General features: G+C 45.7%; 1 protein-coding gene across 10 annotated transcripts in view; it reads left to right on the plus strand.

Moving 5' to 3' along the window:
* The window catches only part of CYTH3 (cytohesin 3), a gene marked incomplete at its 5' end in the record, with an annotated part of 51,691 nt that overhangs the window by 21,452 nt on the left and 14,641 nt on the right, over positions 1-15,598 (plus strand). For 7 of the 10 annotated variants that reach the window (XR_014185348.1, XR_014185349.1, XR_014185350.1 and 4 more), the window contains 6 exons: positions 4,624-4,740; positions 5,280-5,344; positions 5,772-5,838; positions 8,446-8,564; positions 12,210-12,290; positions 14,571-14,683. Coding sequence is in view for 4 of the 10 variants with exons in the window: in XM_082064913.1 (XP_081921039.1) it covers positions 4,624-4,740; positions 5,280-5,344; positions 5,772-5,838; positions 8,446-8,564; positions 12,210-12,290; positions 14,571-14,683 (562 nt within the window). Of the gene's footprint in view, positions 1-4,623; positions 4,741-5,279; positions 5,345-5,771; positions 5,839-8,445; positions 8,565-12,209; positions 12,291-13,531; positions 13,570-14,570; positions 14,684-15,598 lie in introns of those variants that run through there. The other 3 variants (XM_082064915.1, XM_082064914.1, XM_082064916.1) reach the window with 3 other exon arrangements.

The following is a 15,598-nucleotide window of genomic DNA, read 5'->3' on the forward strand; positions in this document are numbered from 1 at the left end:
ATATAGTTTAGTTTTGCATTGTGAAATGAATCTATTCAGGAGGGAGTCCTCCTACGAAAACTTGTGTGGAATTCGTAATAGCCACAAGTGGTCACAGCTTTGTTTATACACTCGTCTGAAAGCTGGGAAATGTTCCTGTAATTCAGTCTTAAAACAGGGAGCGTGTAGGGGAAAAGGAAGAGAGAATAGCCTGAGAATATCCGTTGAGGCAAACGTCCCGAGACAACCAGATTTGTTCTCAGAGATGGATGTGTATTATTTTCAAGGCCAGAAGAAACACGTCTGCCCATTCTGGCATGGGCAGGAGAGGTTTGTTTAGGTTAAAGCCTTGCATTGTGTAAACTTCTTTACACTTGCAAGATGTTTCAATTGCAGCAAAATTAAATTCCTCCTAATTGTTTTTTACTTGGAATGGAAGCACTTAAGACCACCAATTTGGGGCTGACATGGGAGAAGGAAAGTATTTATCTTTATGAAATAAGTTAGTTGAGCAACGAGGGTCAGGGAATTGTGTTGCGTCGTAAGTGGGGTTACATACAGAATTGGTGTTTTCTCTGTCTTAGATAGTACATGGTTGCTTTTTTCTGGCCGTGGGTTGCTTTACTGCATCCTCTCGAGAGACTGACCCGTGGGCGGGTTGAAGTGGTAGAGTGAGACTGGTTTGCGCTTGGCTGGTGACTGCTGATCAAATACAGAAACACCAACCCCCCCAGAAACAGACAGACCCACAGTAAACCACCACCAACACAACACAGGAGTTTTGGTTCATAAAATACCATTGGAGAGCTGTAAAGGATTTAATTTTTGCTGCTGAAAAAGGCGGTGGTATCAAGGGTATGGACTTGGGAAAGACTAGATTTGTGTCTCCTGTTATGGGACTTGCTCCTGGTTTTCACCAGCCGGTGGGGCGTCCTGTGCGAGCCGATCCGCTGCGGTTCTCTCAGCCTGGACCTGACTTTCCCTCTTCTGGTGCCTGCTCTCTCAAAAACTTTTTCTTACATCCTCATAAATGTCAGTGGAAGTAAAATACTGTGACCTTACCACTAGTTTCTGAAGCTGAGCAGTACTGCACCCCTGCTCAGTTGTATCTTGGTTCTTTTGTTCTTAGCAAAAGATACTGGAAACTTTTGGCTCTGATATGAGTACCATTATTTAAAGATGTTGCATCAATGTGCAATTTTCTCTAAGTGCTGTCTTCTAAGTGCTCTGCAATTGCAGAATCTTCTTTTCCAGCAGCCTTCTCTTGTCTTGCAGCTGGCAGACAGATACTTGATGTTATTTCCTAATGCAAAAGGCAGCCTCGTTCCTTTTAGTTTGTTTCTCTGTTGTCTAACAGCATCATTAATGACGCCGCGAGGGCCGCGTCTCCGCTGGCTGCGACCAGAGGGAAGGAGGACCCGCGGACGCCCTCGGCTGCGCTGGGAAGGGCCCGAGGGGCTCGATGTCTTTCCTTGGTGCGCTGCTGGAGCGCAGGAAACTGTCACGCTTTGCGTTGATTCCCAACAGTAATTTCACTTGTTCTAGATGCTCCAAACCCATCCCCAGGAGTTCTCAGTGCATGGTAACGCAAGGGAAACGAAACTGCGGTACAGCTCCCTGACACCGGGAAGAGGTGGTGGCAGCAGCTAAACCAGAGACTCTGTCACTCAAAGGAAAAACCAGGCACCATCTAGGAATTCTAAATATTCAATACTTTAATATTTAAGACTATAATAGAGAAATCCTATAATACTAAAGATTATTTGCTGGTTGGGTTCTGGTTAGCATTTTCCGTTGCCAGTGAAAGTGAGAGGTACCGAAACGCCTGCTGTGGCAAAAAGTTAAAAGAAATGAACTCTTGCTAACATGGGTGCCGTGAAATTTTAACTAACTTAATCTACTGAGGCAGTACCTCAGAAGAGCTTTGGGATGCTTGAGCATACTGCCTAGCTAAGGGGGATTATGCACCGATTGCCATCTTAATAGTCAGCGTTGGGTAACAGTCTTCATTTTTTAAATTGTCAATGCTCAGCTAACGAATTGGAATGTTTGTGGTATGTATGTGTATGTAGTGTGTGTGTAGTCATAAAATCTCTTGTATTTTGACGGTTTAAGATCTCAGTATGCATGAAAGACAAAGATGTGATGTAGGCACGTGTATTTGTAAGGTTTGATGTGAGAAGAATCTTACTGGTGTTTGCGTGCACGGAGTGGGTGCGTTTCTGATGAGGTGAAGGGAAAAAGCAGGTAAACGTATTGAAGTCTGGTGTTTGTTCAACAGAAGACTGTCATTTCCTAAACTGGAAGTAATTTAATCAGGTTTGTATCTGGAGTAGTTAAATGAGATCATTTGCCATAATTATTTCATGTCTAGCAAGGTCTGCTACCATTTGGATTTTTTTGTTATGTTTCGAATCGTGAAGGGAAAGCAGCTTAACCACTGGGTGTTGAAAATAATCCATGTATTTCATCATCAAGATGTGAACAGGGGCTGTGTTTCACATGTCTTTAACAGCCTCCTGTCGAGCCGAACCTTTGCCTGTGATCGATTTGTTACGCGTGTGTGTGACATAAAGAAACAGCTTTGGCCATCCCAAATGACTGCGTTTATTGTGTGTTGCTGTTGGGACAGAACCATTTAAATAGCTTTATTATTTTTTTGTTGTTGTTCCCTTTCACTGAGCTGGAAGGAGAAGCTGTTCTGTAATTAAGGAGCTATTTCCAAAAAGGTGGGTGGCATTAAAACTGCTACTAGAGGGTCGTTGCAAAGGAGGAGAACACTTGTGGCTGGTGTCTAGCGCTGTACAGGCGAGCGGCAGTGATCTTTGTCCAAAGACGTTCCTTGCCAGGGAAAGTCTAAGTGCCCAGGAGCAGCGCAGGTTTAGTGCGATGGGCGCTCCCGTTGTGCGGCCCAGGAGCAGCGCAGGTTTAGTGCGATGGGCGCTCCCGTTCTGCGGCCCAGGAGCAGCGCAGGTTTAGTGCGATGGGCGCTCCCGTTGTGCGGCCCAGGAGCAGCGCAGGTTTAGTGCGATGGGCGCTCCCGTTCTGCGGCCCAGGAGCAGCGCAGGTTTAGTGCGATGGGCGCTCCCGTTCTGCGGCCCAGGAGCAGCGCAGGTTTAGTGCGATGGGCGCTCCCGTTCTGCGGCCCAGGAGCAGCGCAGGTTTAGTGCGATGGGCGCTCCCGTTCTGTGGCCCAGGAGCAGCGCAGGTTTAGTGCGATGGGCGCTCCCGTTGTGCGGCCCAGGAGCAGCGCAGGTTTAGTGCAGTGAGCGCTCCCGTTCTGCAGCCCAGGAGCAGCGCAGGTTTAGTGCGATGGGCGCTCCCGTTGTGCGGCCCAGGAGCAGCGCAGGTTTAGTGCGATGGGCGCTCCCGTTCTGCGGCCCAGGAGCAGCGCAGGTTTAGTGCGATGGGCGCTCCCGTTGTGCGGCCCAGGAGCAGCGCAGGTTTAGTGCGATGGGCGCTCCCGTTCTGCGGCCCAGGAGCAGCGCAGGTTTAGTGCGATGGGCGCTCCCGTTGTGCGGCCCAGGAGCAGCGCAGGTTTAGTGCGATGGGCGCTCCCGTTCTGCGGCCCAGGAGCAGCGCAGGTTTAGTGCGATGGGCGCTCCCGTTGTGCGGCCCAGGAGCAGCGCAGGTTTAGTGCGATGGGCGCTCCCGTTGTGCGGCCCAGGAGCAGCGCAGGTTTAGTGCAATGGGCGCTCCCGTTGTGCGGCCCAGGAGCAGCGCAGGTTTAGTGCGATGGGCGCTCCCGTTCTGCGGCCCAGGAGCAGCGCAGGTTTAGTGCGATGGGCGCTCCCGTTCTGCGGCCCAGGAGCAGCGCAGGTTTAGTGCGATGGGCGCTCCCGTTGTGCGGCCCAGGAGCAGCGCAGGTTTAGTGCGATGGGCGCTCCCGTTGTGCGGCCCAGGAGCAGCGCAGGTTTAGTGCGATGGGCGCTCCCGTTCTGCGGCCCAGGAGGGGCTGCGGTGCCGGGCGGCCGCGCCTCCTCCGCCCCAAACCCTTCGGCACCTTCGGCAGCGGCGACGCGCTTGTTTTAGCAGAGCCGAGGGGAGGCCTAACGCCGACTTGAACGCTTCAGCTCTCTGAAATGATGTTACACTAAACCACAAGTTTGTGATACAGTGCGGTAAATGACTCTGACTGATATTTATTTGTATATCCTACTGATGGAAAGTATTTGATGTTAAGGATGTCGGGAGTGCTCTGCTTAGCCGCGTCTCTGCTCTAAAATGAGGACGCTGTCTGCAGTCGGCATTGGGATACACAGCTTCAGCTGTTCTCTGGCTTTTTTCCCTGAAAGATAGTCAAGTCCTTTGAATCATAATTAATTTTCATGAAGAATTTTGGTCCGTTACTGAAATAATGGGAATGATATTGGACTTGGATTTGACAATTAAGCTGTAGAGCCAAATCTTACCACATATTGTATGATAACAAGTTTCCTTTGGTTGTCTAGCTTTCTTTGGAAGGAGAGATTCTGTCCATAGCCATTCATTTGATGACTTCTGATTTTGTAAAATATAGTTACTGTTTGGTTTGTTGTTTGTTCTTTTTTCCTTAAAATGATGCCAGCTAAAAAGAAATGTCCTGTTGCTTCATCTGAACTTAGTCAGGTTTATTCGGTTTTCTATCATGAGGGATGTTCGCAAATGTTAAAAGGTGGTACGTTTTGCTCTGTTCCAGTGCCTGATGACCTGTCCGTGGAAGAGAGAGAAGAGCTTTTAAATATTCGTCGCAGGAAAAAAGAACTGATTGATGATATTGAGGTAACTGATCTATCTGTAAAGATCCTTAGAAGACTGCTTCAGTAGATTGAGTTATAGTAAGCTGCATTCCTAGCTATGAATTCCAGGTAATGGTTTTAAAAGCACATAAATGGTGTGAGCTAAATGTTACTAATAATGAATAGGATTGATGCATCATTTGTGTGCTTTTATAAAATGGTGACTGCTGTATTTACGTAATGCAATACATGCATATGCGCACGTTTGTGGGTAATCAAGAACTCACTGAGCAGCAGAGCTGCATACAGGGCAGGAGTGAGAGCGACACCTCGCTGAGGAAATCTGACCCTGGCGATGGAGCCCGGAGCGCCTGACGCTCCGACGTGCGCACACGCGAGTTCAGATCCGCGCGCTTAACGTGCAGTCAGTTGTGGTAAAATCTTTAGGCTAAGTATCAGTTTTCTTCAGGCGACTAGCAAATATTAGAAAATGAAACGTAATTGATCGTATTGATATACGACAGATGATTTCCAAAAGTGTTTCAGTGTAGGTTAACATATTGTCTTGTCTTCTTTTGGCAGAGATTAAAATTTGAAATTGCTGAGGTTATGACAGAAATCGATAATCTGACTAGTGTAGAAGAGAGGTAAGTAATGCTTAACATATGGACATGATTTAGTAAGACCTTGGAACAGGCCTACCAGGAATAGCAAACTAAAATAGCTTTATCATGCTAAACAAACATTGGATCACCTTTAGTCAGTCTGTTATAAAGTATGTAAAGCCTGACTCTATCCTGTTCCTGTGGGTAATTTTTTTGGATAGAGAATATGTTGGATAGAATGCAGTATTTCAGACTGTCCAGTTGATAATGATATAGTTCTCTGAAGCTGCAATGCTTGAAAGAACTGAAAATAGTAACATAATTCCGCCCTTATAAAAAGTGAGGTATTGGTTTGTATTAGAAAATATGAAGTAGCCAAAATACAAATGAAAAGAAGCTTATGCAGAAGTTGTTTGTTTTGTAAAAGAGTAACTGATAACTGCTTGTTGTTTCTTCTCTCCATGTGTAGCAAAACTACACAAAGAAATAAGCAAATAGCCATGGGAAGGAAGAAATTCAACATGGACCCCAAGAAGGTAGAGAATCTTCTTGTTCCACTTTTCAGGAATCACATTCCCGCTTGTAATGTGATCTGTGGCAAACACAGTCGTGTTTTCTTAAGGGAACCTTTCTGATAATACAAGTTCACAGGCGTTATTTGTATATCCTGTAATATGCTGAGCAGAAGGTGCAGTTGGAAGCGGTCATCCAGTCATTTGCCAGTCGTGTGTGCTTTCTTCACTTAAGCAACCCTTTTTTGATAATGGAGGTTATTTATCAACAATCAAATATGCCAGGTATTGACTGAGCCGCCTTGCAGAAACACTCTTTGTACCTATAGAGGTGTTCTTTGTTGATATCTCAAATATCATTCTAAAAATATTTTGATATTTGGATATTAGTGAGGCTGTACTTTATTTTGGTGCCCCCCTATTTTGGTTTCGTCCAAAATACATCTAATGCTTTTTAATTTGTTTTCAAATATACTCTTATATTTGCATATCTAAATTGTCTGTGGAAAGGGCATGTGTGCTGTTGGGGTGTGGAGCGGGGGCTCCCGCGCCGTGCTGTTCGGACGTGGAGCCGGGGGCTCCCGCGCCGTGCTGTTGGGGTGTGGAGCGGGGGCTCCCGCGCTGTGCTGTTCGGACGTGGAGCCGGGGCTCCCGCGCCGTGCTGTTGGGGTGTGGAGCGGGGGCTCCCGCGCTGTGCTGTTGGGGTGTGGAGCGGGGGCTCCCGCGCCGTGCTGTTGGGGCGTGGAGCCGGGGGCTCCCGCGCCGTGCTGTTGGGGTGTGGAGCGGGGGCTCCCGCGCCCTGCTGTTGGGGTGTGGAGCGGGGGCTCCCGCGCCGTGCTGTTGGGGTGTGGAGCCGGGGCTCCCGCGCCATGCTGTTCGGGTCGGGAGGCGGGGGCTCCCGCGCCGTGCTGTTCGGGTCGGGAGGCGGGGGCTCCCGCGCCGTGCTGTTGGGGTGTGGAGCGGGGGCTCCCGCGCCGTGCTGTTCGGACGTGGAGCCGGGGCTCCTGCGCCGTGCTGTTGGGGTCGGGAGGCGGGGGCTCCCGTGCTGTTGGGGTTTGCTGCGCTGCTGCGGGAAGGGCTCTGCCGGTAGAGTCTGCAGCAACACTCGAGTCCCTGCAGAGGCAGCGGAGCCGCGCCCGCAGCTCGCTGCGCTGGGAGTCACCGCTGCCCGCCTTGGGCGCAGAAAAGGAATTATCTCTGCCATAACTACAAAATTTGTAAATAAGTTACTGTAAAAGCGACAAAATTAGAAGCAGATTTCATTGCTGCACTGACAAAAAAAAAAAGTGTGCAGTATTTGCAGTGAATATTGGCTGTTTCTGTACCATGGAGTGTGTGTGGGGCTGTCGAGTGCAGCTGTCTGCCGTCTCCTGTCGGTCCCCAGGAAGAAAACGTGCATCAGGACAGAAGATAGCGTAGGAGCTGGCGGGGTTTGGCTGACCTATTTTACCATTTATTCCAGACGCTGGAGCTGTTGTTCCAGACAAATTCCTTTTCCTGTCTGTTTGACTTCTGGTTCTTTAACATCTTAAGAATTAAAAAAAATCCAGAAAAAGGGAACTGAAATTGATCTTTGTAGCATGTTGAAGTATCTGCTGCTCTGCCCAGACGTTTGTCTTACGTACTCCAGTCGTGTCTCTTATCTTCTTCAGTAACTTGTACAGCTCTTAAAGAAACTCTTCTGCTCGGTCTGTTTACACCAGGCGCGAACAACACGGTCCAGGTGCTGGGCAAGGGAACGTGCAGCTGCTCCTGCTGCTGTTTATTGGAAGGCAGGTTCTCGGTTGACAGAGCTGGGAAAGCTCTTTGAATAACTTCGTGTGCGAAAAAACATTGTTTCATAGTCAAATTAGTTTTTTGTACGAATAGTTATCAAATAAGCTTTGAAGGGAACGTTGAGGAAAGCTGCCCATACAGCTTCAAGGTAAAACATAGATTATTTGGAACGAAAGCACGTCTGTTCTGAAATGACTTACAAATATTGTCAGAGTCGGAATACCAGCCTGTCACTGAAATGAAGCTTGCAGATGGTGATGAGATTGTTTTGAGAGGGTTACGTTCCAGACTTTTTAAAAAAGTTTCAAGCCGTATAACATTACGGTTCATTTTGTTTGTTAAATTAGGTCAGAAAATTGTCTTTTTTTTTTTTTCTCAGGCAGGTAATAATTTCGTTATAAAAAACCAGAATCAACCAAACAGTGTCATGGTATTAATTATTTCTACGTACCTCTTCATTATGTGATTTTTACAGATGATGTCTCTGCAGACATTTATGCAATATTGTGAACAGGCCAGCTCACACATTAACTCCAAAGAGCAACACGGAATCGTTATCCAATTAATATTTGATATTTCCATTGTTGAGGGAGTCAGGCTGCCACCTGGCACTTCTGGCCTTAAAAATATGTTCTTGTTTTAATCTTTAAACCAGTGCTCAATATTGCTTATCTAACTGAAAAACATTTGTTTACCATTTCATTTAAAAAGAAAATCTGTAGGCTCATGTAATTCCTAATGTACTATGTATATGTCTGTGTCAGTGTATTAATACCAAATGTTATGAGTGGTATTTACATAAATGCTTGTGGAAGAAAATGTAACATTCCTTTTCCTCTGGAATTGCTCTTCTAGGGAATACAGTTTCTGATAGAAAACGACCTCCTGCAGAACACTGCAGAAGACATTGCACAGTTCCTTTATAAAGGAGAAGGATTAAATAAAACGGTAATTGGAGATTACCTCGGTGAAAGGTAAAATGAAAATACTTAAACTTTATTCTCGTGTTTACAAAGCAAACTGGGGTTCTGGTAGTTACCTGAGAGCTGCTCTGCTGCGCTGAGGTCTAGAAAAGCTACAGCGGAAAGTGGAAGTATTGTGATAGTGGGTTTTTATGTTAGGTTGGTACTGTTTTTAAAAGGGTACGTTCTGGAATGATACTTAATTTGTTATAACTTACTGTTTTGAGAAAATATCCATAAATGTGGCTATAGTGCAGAATTTGATACCATGAGCTTGTGGAATGTCGGAGAGTTGTATTGCAACAGTTCCGGTAACTCTTGATACTGTGCCCAGACGAGGAGTGATTTACAATCACTCGTAACTGGACAGTTACGAAATTACTTATTAAAATGGGTAGTTCCTGGGACAATAGTTATAAGCTGGTTTACTGTTGTCTTCTTCCCTGCACACAGACTTCCCACTGGTAAGCAGGTGCCTCAGAGGGCGGCCGCACCATCTTTATCAATCCTGGTACAATAAACATGCGGCATGCACATTTATGCATAGTATTGCAAAACACAATCAAAATGCGAACTACCTGCATTGCTGTGCAACCCAGAATGGATTTGGGAGGGGCAGCAGCAGGACGAGCGCGGGGCTCGGGCGCCTGCCTGCGCGGTCGGCGCCCGTCCGGGGGTAGAGCTGGCTCGAGGACGCGCTCTGTAGCCGTGTGTTCCGGCAGATCCCTTTGAGGCACCCATAATCTATTTACAGCATCAGCAGCTTAGTTTCTGCTCAGCAATTTCCTCCTGGCTTTAATAGGTTTAATGGAAGTTTTCACTGTAATATATATATTTTGAAAATAGATGTTTGCTATGAAGTTTCTGTATATGTAGACGTTTCAACAGTTTTTATACAACAGCATTATGTTGTTTCTCTTGAATATTTGGCCTATCAGTATTATAAAATCACTTGTATGTTAACGTCCATAATTGCCAAACTGTAACAAAGCGTATATAAAGCAGCCTGTTGGTTTTGAGGCCTGCCCTCCGCCTTGCTGTCGTCTCCTGAAATACTTCCAGTTTCTGTAGCCCTGTTCCCAGGACCCTTGTGTTAATGCAGAAAGGCCCTACCCACATGTCCAGCCCCACGGGAGTCACTGGTAATACTCGTGTGACTAGTTATAGGTTCACATTTCAAATTTAAAGAACTATTGCTCTTTCTTTTGCATCCCTGCAGGGATGCTGCTGGGCGGCACTGTGGTCTAATCTGAAAATACACGGAACCTTTCTCAATATTGAGTATGTCTACAGATAAATACGCAATTCAGTTATATCTTCTGAATTTTTCAAGACTTAAATATAGATGAATGCAGTGGCCATACCCAATAGCAAATTTGGTCAAGAAATTTTGTATAAATAAATCACGTTCGTCTGAAAACAAGGTGTTAGGCCGTTACAGCCTGGGGTATAATAAACAGCCTGGATAAAGTAAAGCGTGACAGCTGAGGTGGTCTGGAGGTGACGGCTCTGCCGCTGAGCGGCCCGCCGTGCGAAGGGCCGTGCTCGCTGCACTGAGCCGTGGTGGGGCACGGGCTCCCTTGGATCGAGGCCCTTGGGCTCTGAGGACATTCTCTTTTATTTGGCCACTCCCTCTCAGGGGCCCGTCATTAATTACTTCTGCATGCTTGCTAAATAGAGCTGAAGTCAACAGAATGAAATATTTGTAAAACATTCTGCCATAAAGAGATGTATATTTAAATTATTCACTTTTATAGTGTTACAGCACTCAGCAAACTGAAAAAAGTGAATGGTAAAATGGAATGAGATAATACTTTAAAATGTACAATAAATAAGGGATGAATTACATCTTAAAAATATTTAAGATTTCTTTATATGTGGGTAAGTCTTCACTTATTTTTTACGTGGCTTCCTGGTTGGTTTCTTTGGAGCTGTACCCAGGTGTGCCCAGCATCACTATTAACACAGTCTACATTAAAACCTAGAAAACCAAAAATTAGACTAGAAGGCTAATATATTTTCTGAATTACTGAAGCTTTACGTACATATAAGCAAAATCATTGTACTATTGTGCTACCACTTGATTTCACTGCTCTGAAAAGTAGTCAGGCAGTTGAGTTGTGCATGACTAAATTAGGTGAAAATGGCTTTGTTTTGTTTGACAGAGCTGATGTGTTTTTCTGTAAACGATATGGGGACACGCTAATGAATGAGCAGTGTGTTCTATGGGTTAGTTCTGAGTGTTGCAGGTCAGTCCGACTGTGCAGTTAGTAATGCAGCAGATGTTTCTTGGTGGGTTCACACCTTCCTGTGTTCCGGTGGAGGCTGATAGGCAACATTCTGTCTGGGTGATATAATCCCCAGGGTGTGCTTTAATATAAACCTCTGCACTTCTGGCAGATGGACTCGGTGGTGGTGTAGACCGAATTAGTCTGCATCCAAACAGTTTTGTGTTCGCTGGTTGCGGTGGGTCGACCCCGCAGGTGCCACCGAAGCCGCCCCGTCACTCCCGTCCTCAGCTGGACGGGGGAACAAGATGCAGCGGAAGGTTAAGGGCAGGGAGAGACCGCGCAGCGGTTACAGCCAGGGGCAAAGCAGACTTGACGTGGGCAAAAAACCATTTGTTACCAGCCCCATCACAGGAGGATAATGAGGAACAAACTCAGTCTTAAAACACCTTCCCCACCCCTCCGTCCTTCCCGGGCTCAGCGTCACCCCGGTTTCTCGCTGACCTCGCTGTCTGCAGAGCCGTTTCTCACGTGTTCTCCCTGCTCTCTCCAGCTGCCTGTTGTCCTGCAGCGTTCCCCCTTTTAGAACTCACGATCACAGACGCTCCCACCGTTGCTGGTGGGCTTGACCAGCAGCGGCTCGTCCCGGGCCCGCCGGCGTTGGCTCTCACCCCCGTCGCCCGCCCACTACCAAAACTTGCCACGCAAACCTACTATGTTAGTGTTTAAATGTTACTTTTGCATTTGCACGCCTTTGTACCAAACAAAGCATCATTTGGCTCATGATTTATGTATCGGTATAAAAGACATGTGAGAGGAAGCCAGTTCAAAACGTATTTTGGTTTTTAGTAAACTTCCATTGCAACAATTTTTGAGAATAAGAATTTAGTACGTACTAAGTCACTCTTTTTAAAAGCTGTTTTTCTTAGGTACAATCAGTTGAATCACTTCAGTTCCTTATCTTTGTACATAAATTTAACATACTGCTTAAATACTTTCTGTCCTTGGAGGAAAAGTGGGATAGTTTGTTTTTCACGCGTTCTGTGGCTAAAGAAATTAATCTTACATTAACCAATGTTTTAAAAGCTCATGACAATTTCTGCAGAGGACTTCTTAGTGGATCAGTTCATTGGGTATCATGCGGCGTTAGGGCGGGTGCGGAAGTGACAAATGTGGAACAAAGGAGGCGAGCAGGGCCACAGGCAGCTCAGGTGCACTGGCTCTTGCTAATGTACCAGCAAAACCAGGCAAAATACTAGTATTAAATGTTACAATACTTCTCAAATCAATGCGTAAACTGTTTTGATGACTTGATTCTATCAGTATGGTTGTTTATTTCCTTGCTTACTCTTGGAAGCAAATAGAGATAAATAACAAGTCTTTACAGTTCAGAATTGTAATTGTCTGTTTATGTTTTTGTCTTTCACAGAGATGAATTTAATATTAAAGTTCTTCAGGCTTTTGTTGAACTCCATGAGTTCGCTGATCTCAATCTTGTACAAGCCTTAAGGTGAGTCAATTCTCTTTTTTTGACCTGAGCTTCCCTTACTGAGTCGAACGTCCCTGTGAGTCTGTGTTGATTTTCCGGCCAGAAGGCTGGTGTGCAGCTCAGCAGGGTGACACGCGTTGCGTGCAGGTGAGCGGAGGCAGCTCTGCGTTAACCCTTCCCATGGCTGGTGTGCAGCTCAGCAGGGTGACACGCGTTGCGTGCAGGTGAGCGGAGGCAGCTCTGCGTTAACCCTTCCCATGCTGGTGTGCAGCTCAGCAGGGTGACACGCGTTGCGTGCAGGTGAGCGGAGGCAGCTCTGCGTTAACCCTTCCCATGGCTGGTGTGCAGCTCAGCAGGGTGACACGCGTTGCGTGCAGGTGAGCGGAGGCAGCTCTGCGTTAACCCTTCCCATGGCTGGTGTGCAGCTCAGCAGGGTGACACGCGTTGCGTGCAGGTGAGCGGAGGCAGCTCTGCGTTAACCCTTCCCATGGCTTGTGCGCTGCCTTTGGAGCGGGGAACTTCTCATTACTGCAGATGAACGCGAACAGCTAAAACGTAGCCGTAACTCTTTGGTGCGCCTGCCATGTGTGGACATGAGAAGGTCTGAGATAGGTAAAAACCAAACAAAACTCCTAACCCAACCAAATAAATCATTTTCTTTGCTGCCGTGTTTTTTCTCCTTTCCCTCCACCTCGATTTGTTCCTCTGGGCAGGAAGGGGGAATCCCACTGACCGTAATAGTTGATTATGTTCAGTTGCCAATAGGTAGACTTTGAACCAAGCCGTTTCCTCCTCCTTCCCTCCGAGCTTCCCGCTTGTCGTGTGAAATAGCGCATTATCTTAGGACGCTCCCTTGCCAAGTGAACAGTTTACTTGGTTTCTCCGGGCTGCCGACATACACTGACCTTGTGAAGTCCCTTCTTGTCTTGGTGGAAATACATAACAGATTTAGCAGATCAAGTTGATGTAGATAGTTGTGCCAGTTATTTGTCACAGCGGCTCCCTCGTGACACCAGATAAATGGAAGTGTCCCTGTGATCTTTGGTGCCTCGTGATGCGGAGTCAGAGCAGCTTTGCTATGGCTGAGTGATGTGGTGGTGGTAACTTGAGCTGCCTGAGGCTTTGGCTAAGGAAGCCTTTTTTCTGGCTGCTGAAGCTTGTCTGGGAGGCTTGGTATTCCTCTCTGTTACCCCATTTAACATTAGGTTTGACTTTATTCTTCCTCAGCGGCTGTTACTATTAAATGTTTGTATTTTGGTAGCTTACAAAATTCGTGATCTGGGTTGGAACCTTGCACAAGGTGAGTAAAAGACAGTAGGTAGAACTGACAAACTAAAGATGGCCTGCGACACTTTAATATAATGTTCTAAAATGAAAACTGATGAAGAGAGGAATAAATGGTTATTATATTGCCACCCAGTGTACAGGGAATATTGAGAACCTGTTTTGCATGGCAGAGCATGTCACTTTGCTGGTTTAGACCTGTTACAATTTAGATAATTCTTTTGCTAAGAAAGAATAAGTGGTTAAATTCATTGGAGATTTTTTTGTGCCATAGTGTGCCAAAAGTAAATTTACGAAGACTTGTGCCCTGTATGCATTCCAGTGTACCTATATGTAGAAAGAGTAAGTTATAAAAGTAAAAACTGTGTTCCAGGTCATGCTGCTAAACAGGAGCACAGATCTGCTGCATATATTACGAAATTATTGAAATGACGTAACGAGTCTGTCTTTTGAAGATCTAGGTCTGATTCCTGTAGGTGGGTTTACGCTTGACGGGCAGCACCGCTCGGCTCTGGCGTCTCTCTTGTTGCTGTTTTCAAAATGTTCTCGATGAGTTCAAGTAAAGTTGTTAAGTGGTTTTGTATTCCTTGCTTCTCTCCCCTACCAGAAATATTTTATATAATTTGTTTTTTTACATTGTAATAAAATCAGAGTGTTTATTGCTTGTAGTAGGCAGGAAACCCAGGGTGGATTGAACTAACTGTTTCCCATAGCATTCTCGTGGCAAAAATGGGATGCATACAGAAAATTGCTTAGTAGTTTGGAAAAGGGGAGTCTCAGAACACGAAGTGTCGTACCTTGCCTGACCGCATGCGGTGTTGCTGGCTGCGTTGCTGGGCTAGCCATCTGTGCATGGTGCTTTACAGCAGCTCCTGACTTGTGTGTCGAAAGATTGAGAACGTGGTTCTAGGACGTTTTATAGACATTGCTGGGTTTGTTTTGTTTCTGATTATTGGTAATATATGCTTAATATATAAATATTGGAATGAGTCCAAGAACTATTCTTCCCTTTTGTAGGCAGTTTCTGTGGAGCTTCAGACTCCCAGGAGAGGCTCAAAAAATTGATCGTATGATGGAAGCTTTTGCTTCACGCTATTGCCTTTGTAACCCAGGAGTCTTCCAGTCTACAGGTCAGTCACAGGAAACAGTAGTTCTTAAGTACTCAGCAAATGCAACTGTCTAATCCTATGCTTTGTTTCCAGGACGTGCAAGCTTATGGTCACAATGCATTTCCATTTATAAAACTTCAGCATTAATATATATCTAAGCCATTTAAAGCGGGAAACACACTTTGGAAATGTCACCAAATATTTTTGCTGGCAATTGGAAAATAGGATTCTCAGAGGCTTAAAGGCAGAAGAGGCCAATAGGTTCAGTAGCCTTGTCTGTCAGTTATAAGGACTTTACACCTCATTATCTCAGTATCAAGTCCACCTATGTGTGGCTATAGTATATTCTCTAGAAGGTCATCCATTTTCGTTGTCAGGACTGTGTCCTTTCTCTTTAGCAGTCTGCTCAGCGATAATTTATCTCAGTTAGAAATGCCCCTCAGTTTTCTGTTTAATTACTTCAGAATTACGCAAGTCCTAAAAGCTGATGGAGCTTTGTGATGCTGCACAGGATGCCCTTGTGTCCTGGCATTGTTGGTCTCTTCAGTTACATACACAGCTTGCTGTTGATCGCTTAGTTTGAGGAACAAATAGGCCGGACAAAGGTTAATGTACAGCAGGTCTGCAACAGCTAGAGAGGAAAATACTTACAGAAAACGAAATGCTGAGGATGCAAACACATTTTCCTCTATGTAGCGGAGGTTTCTGTCCTGCTTTTTCTTACTCAGGATCTTGTACTTGGATTCTGGGAGAATAATCATAACCATGTCAAGAGGCATAAGATCTCCTTTGTCATCTTTTGATGTTATTCAGTGGTACTAGCCACCTTGTGTATGCCAAGAAGTGGAGTCAATGTAATTTTCCTTCTGTTTAAATGCAGTTCAAATATTATTTTGAAGACACCGTTCTTTCTCTTTGGAGAAAGCTTCGGAAGTG

Source organism: Streptopelia decaocto (genome assembly GCF_964273445.1).
Source record: "Streptopelia decaocto genome assembly, chromosome: 13".
Lineage (NCBI taxonomy): Eukaryota > Metazoa > Chordata > Aves > Columbiformes > Columbidae > Streptopelia > Streptopelia decaocto.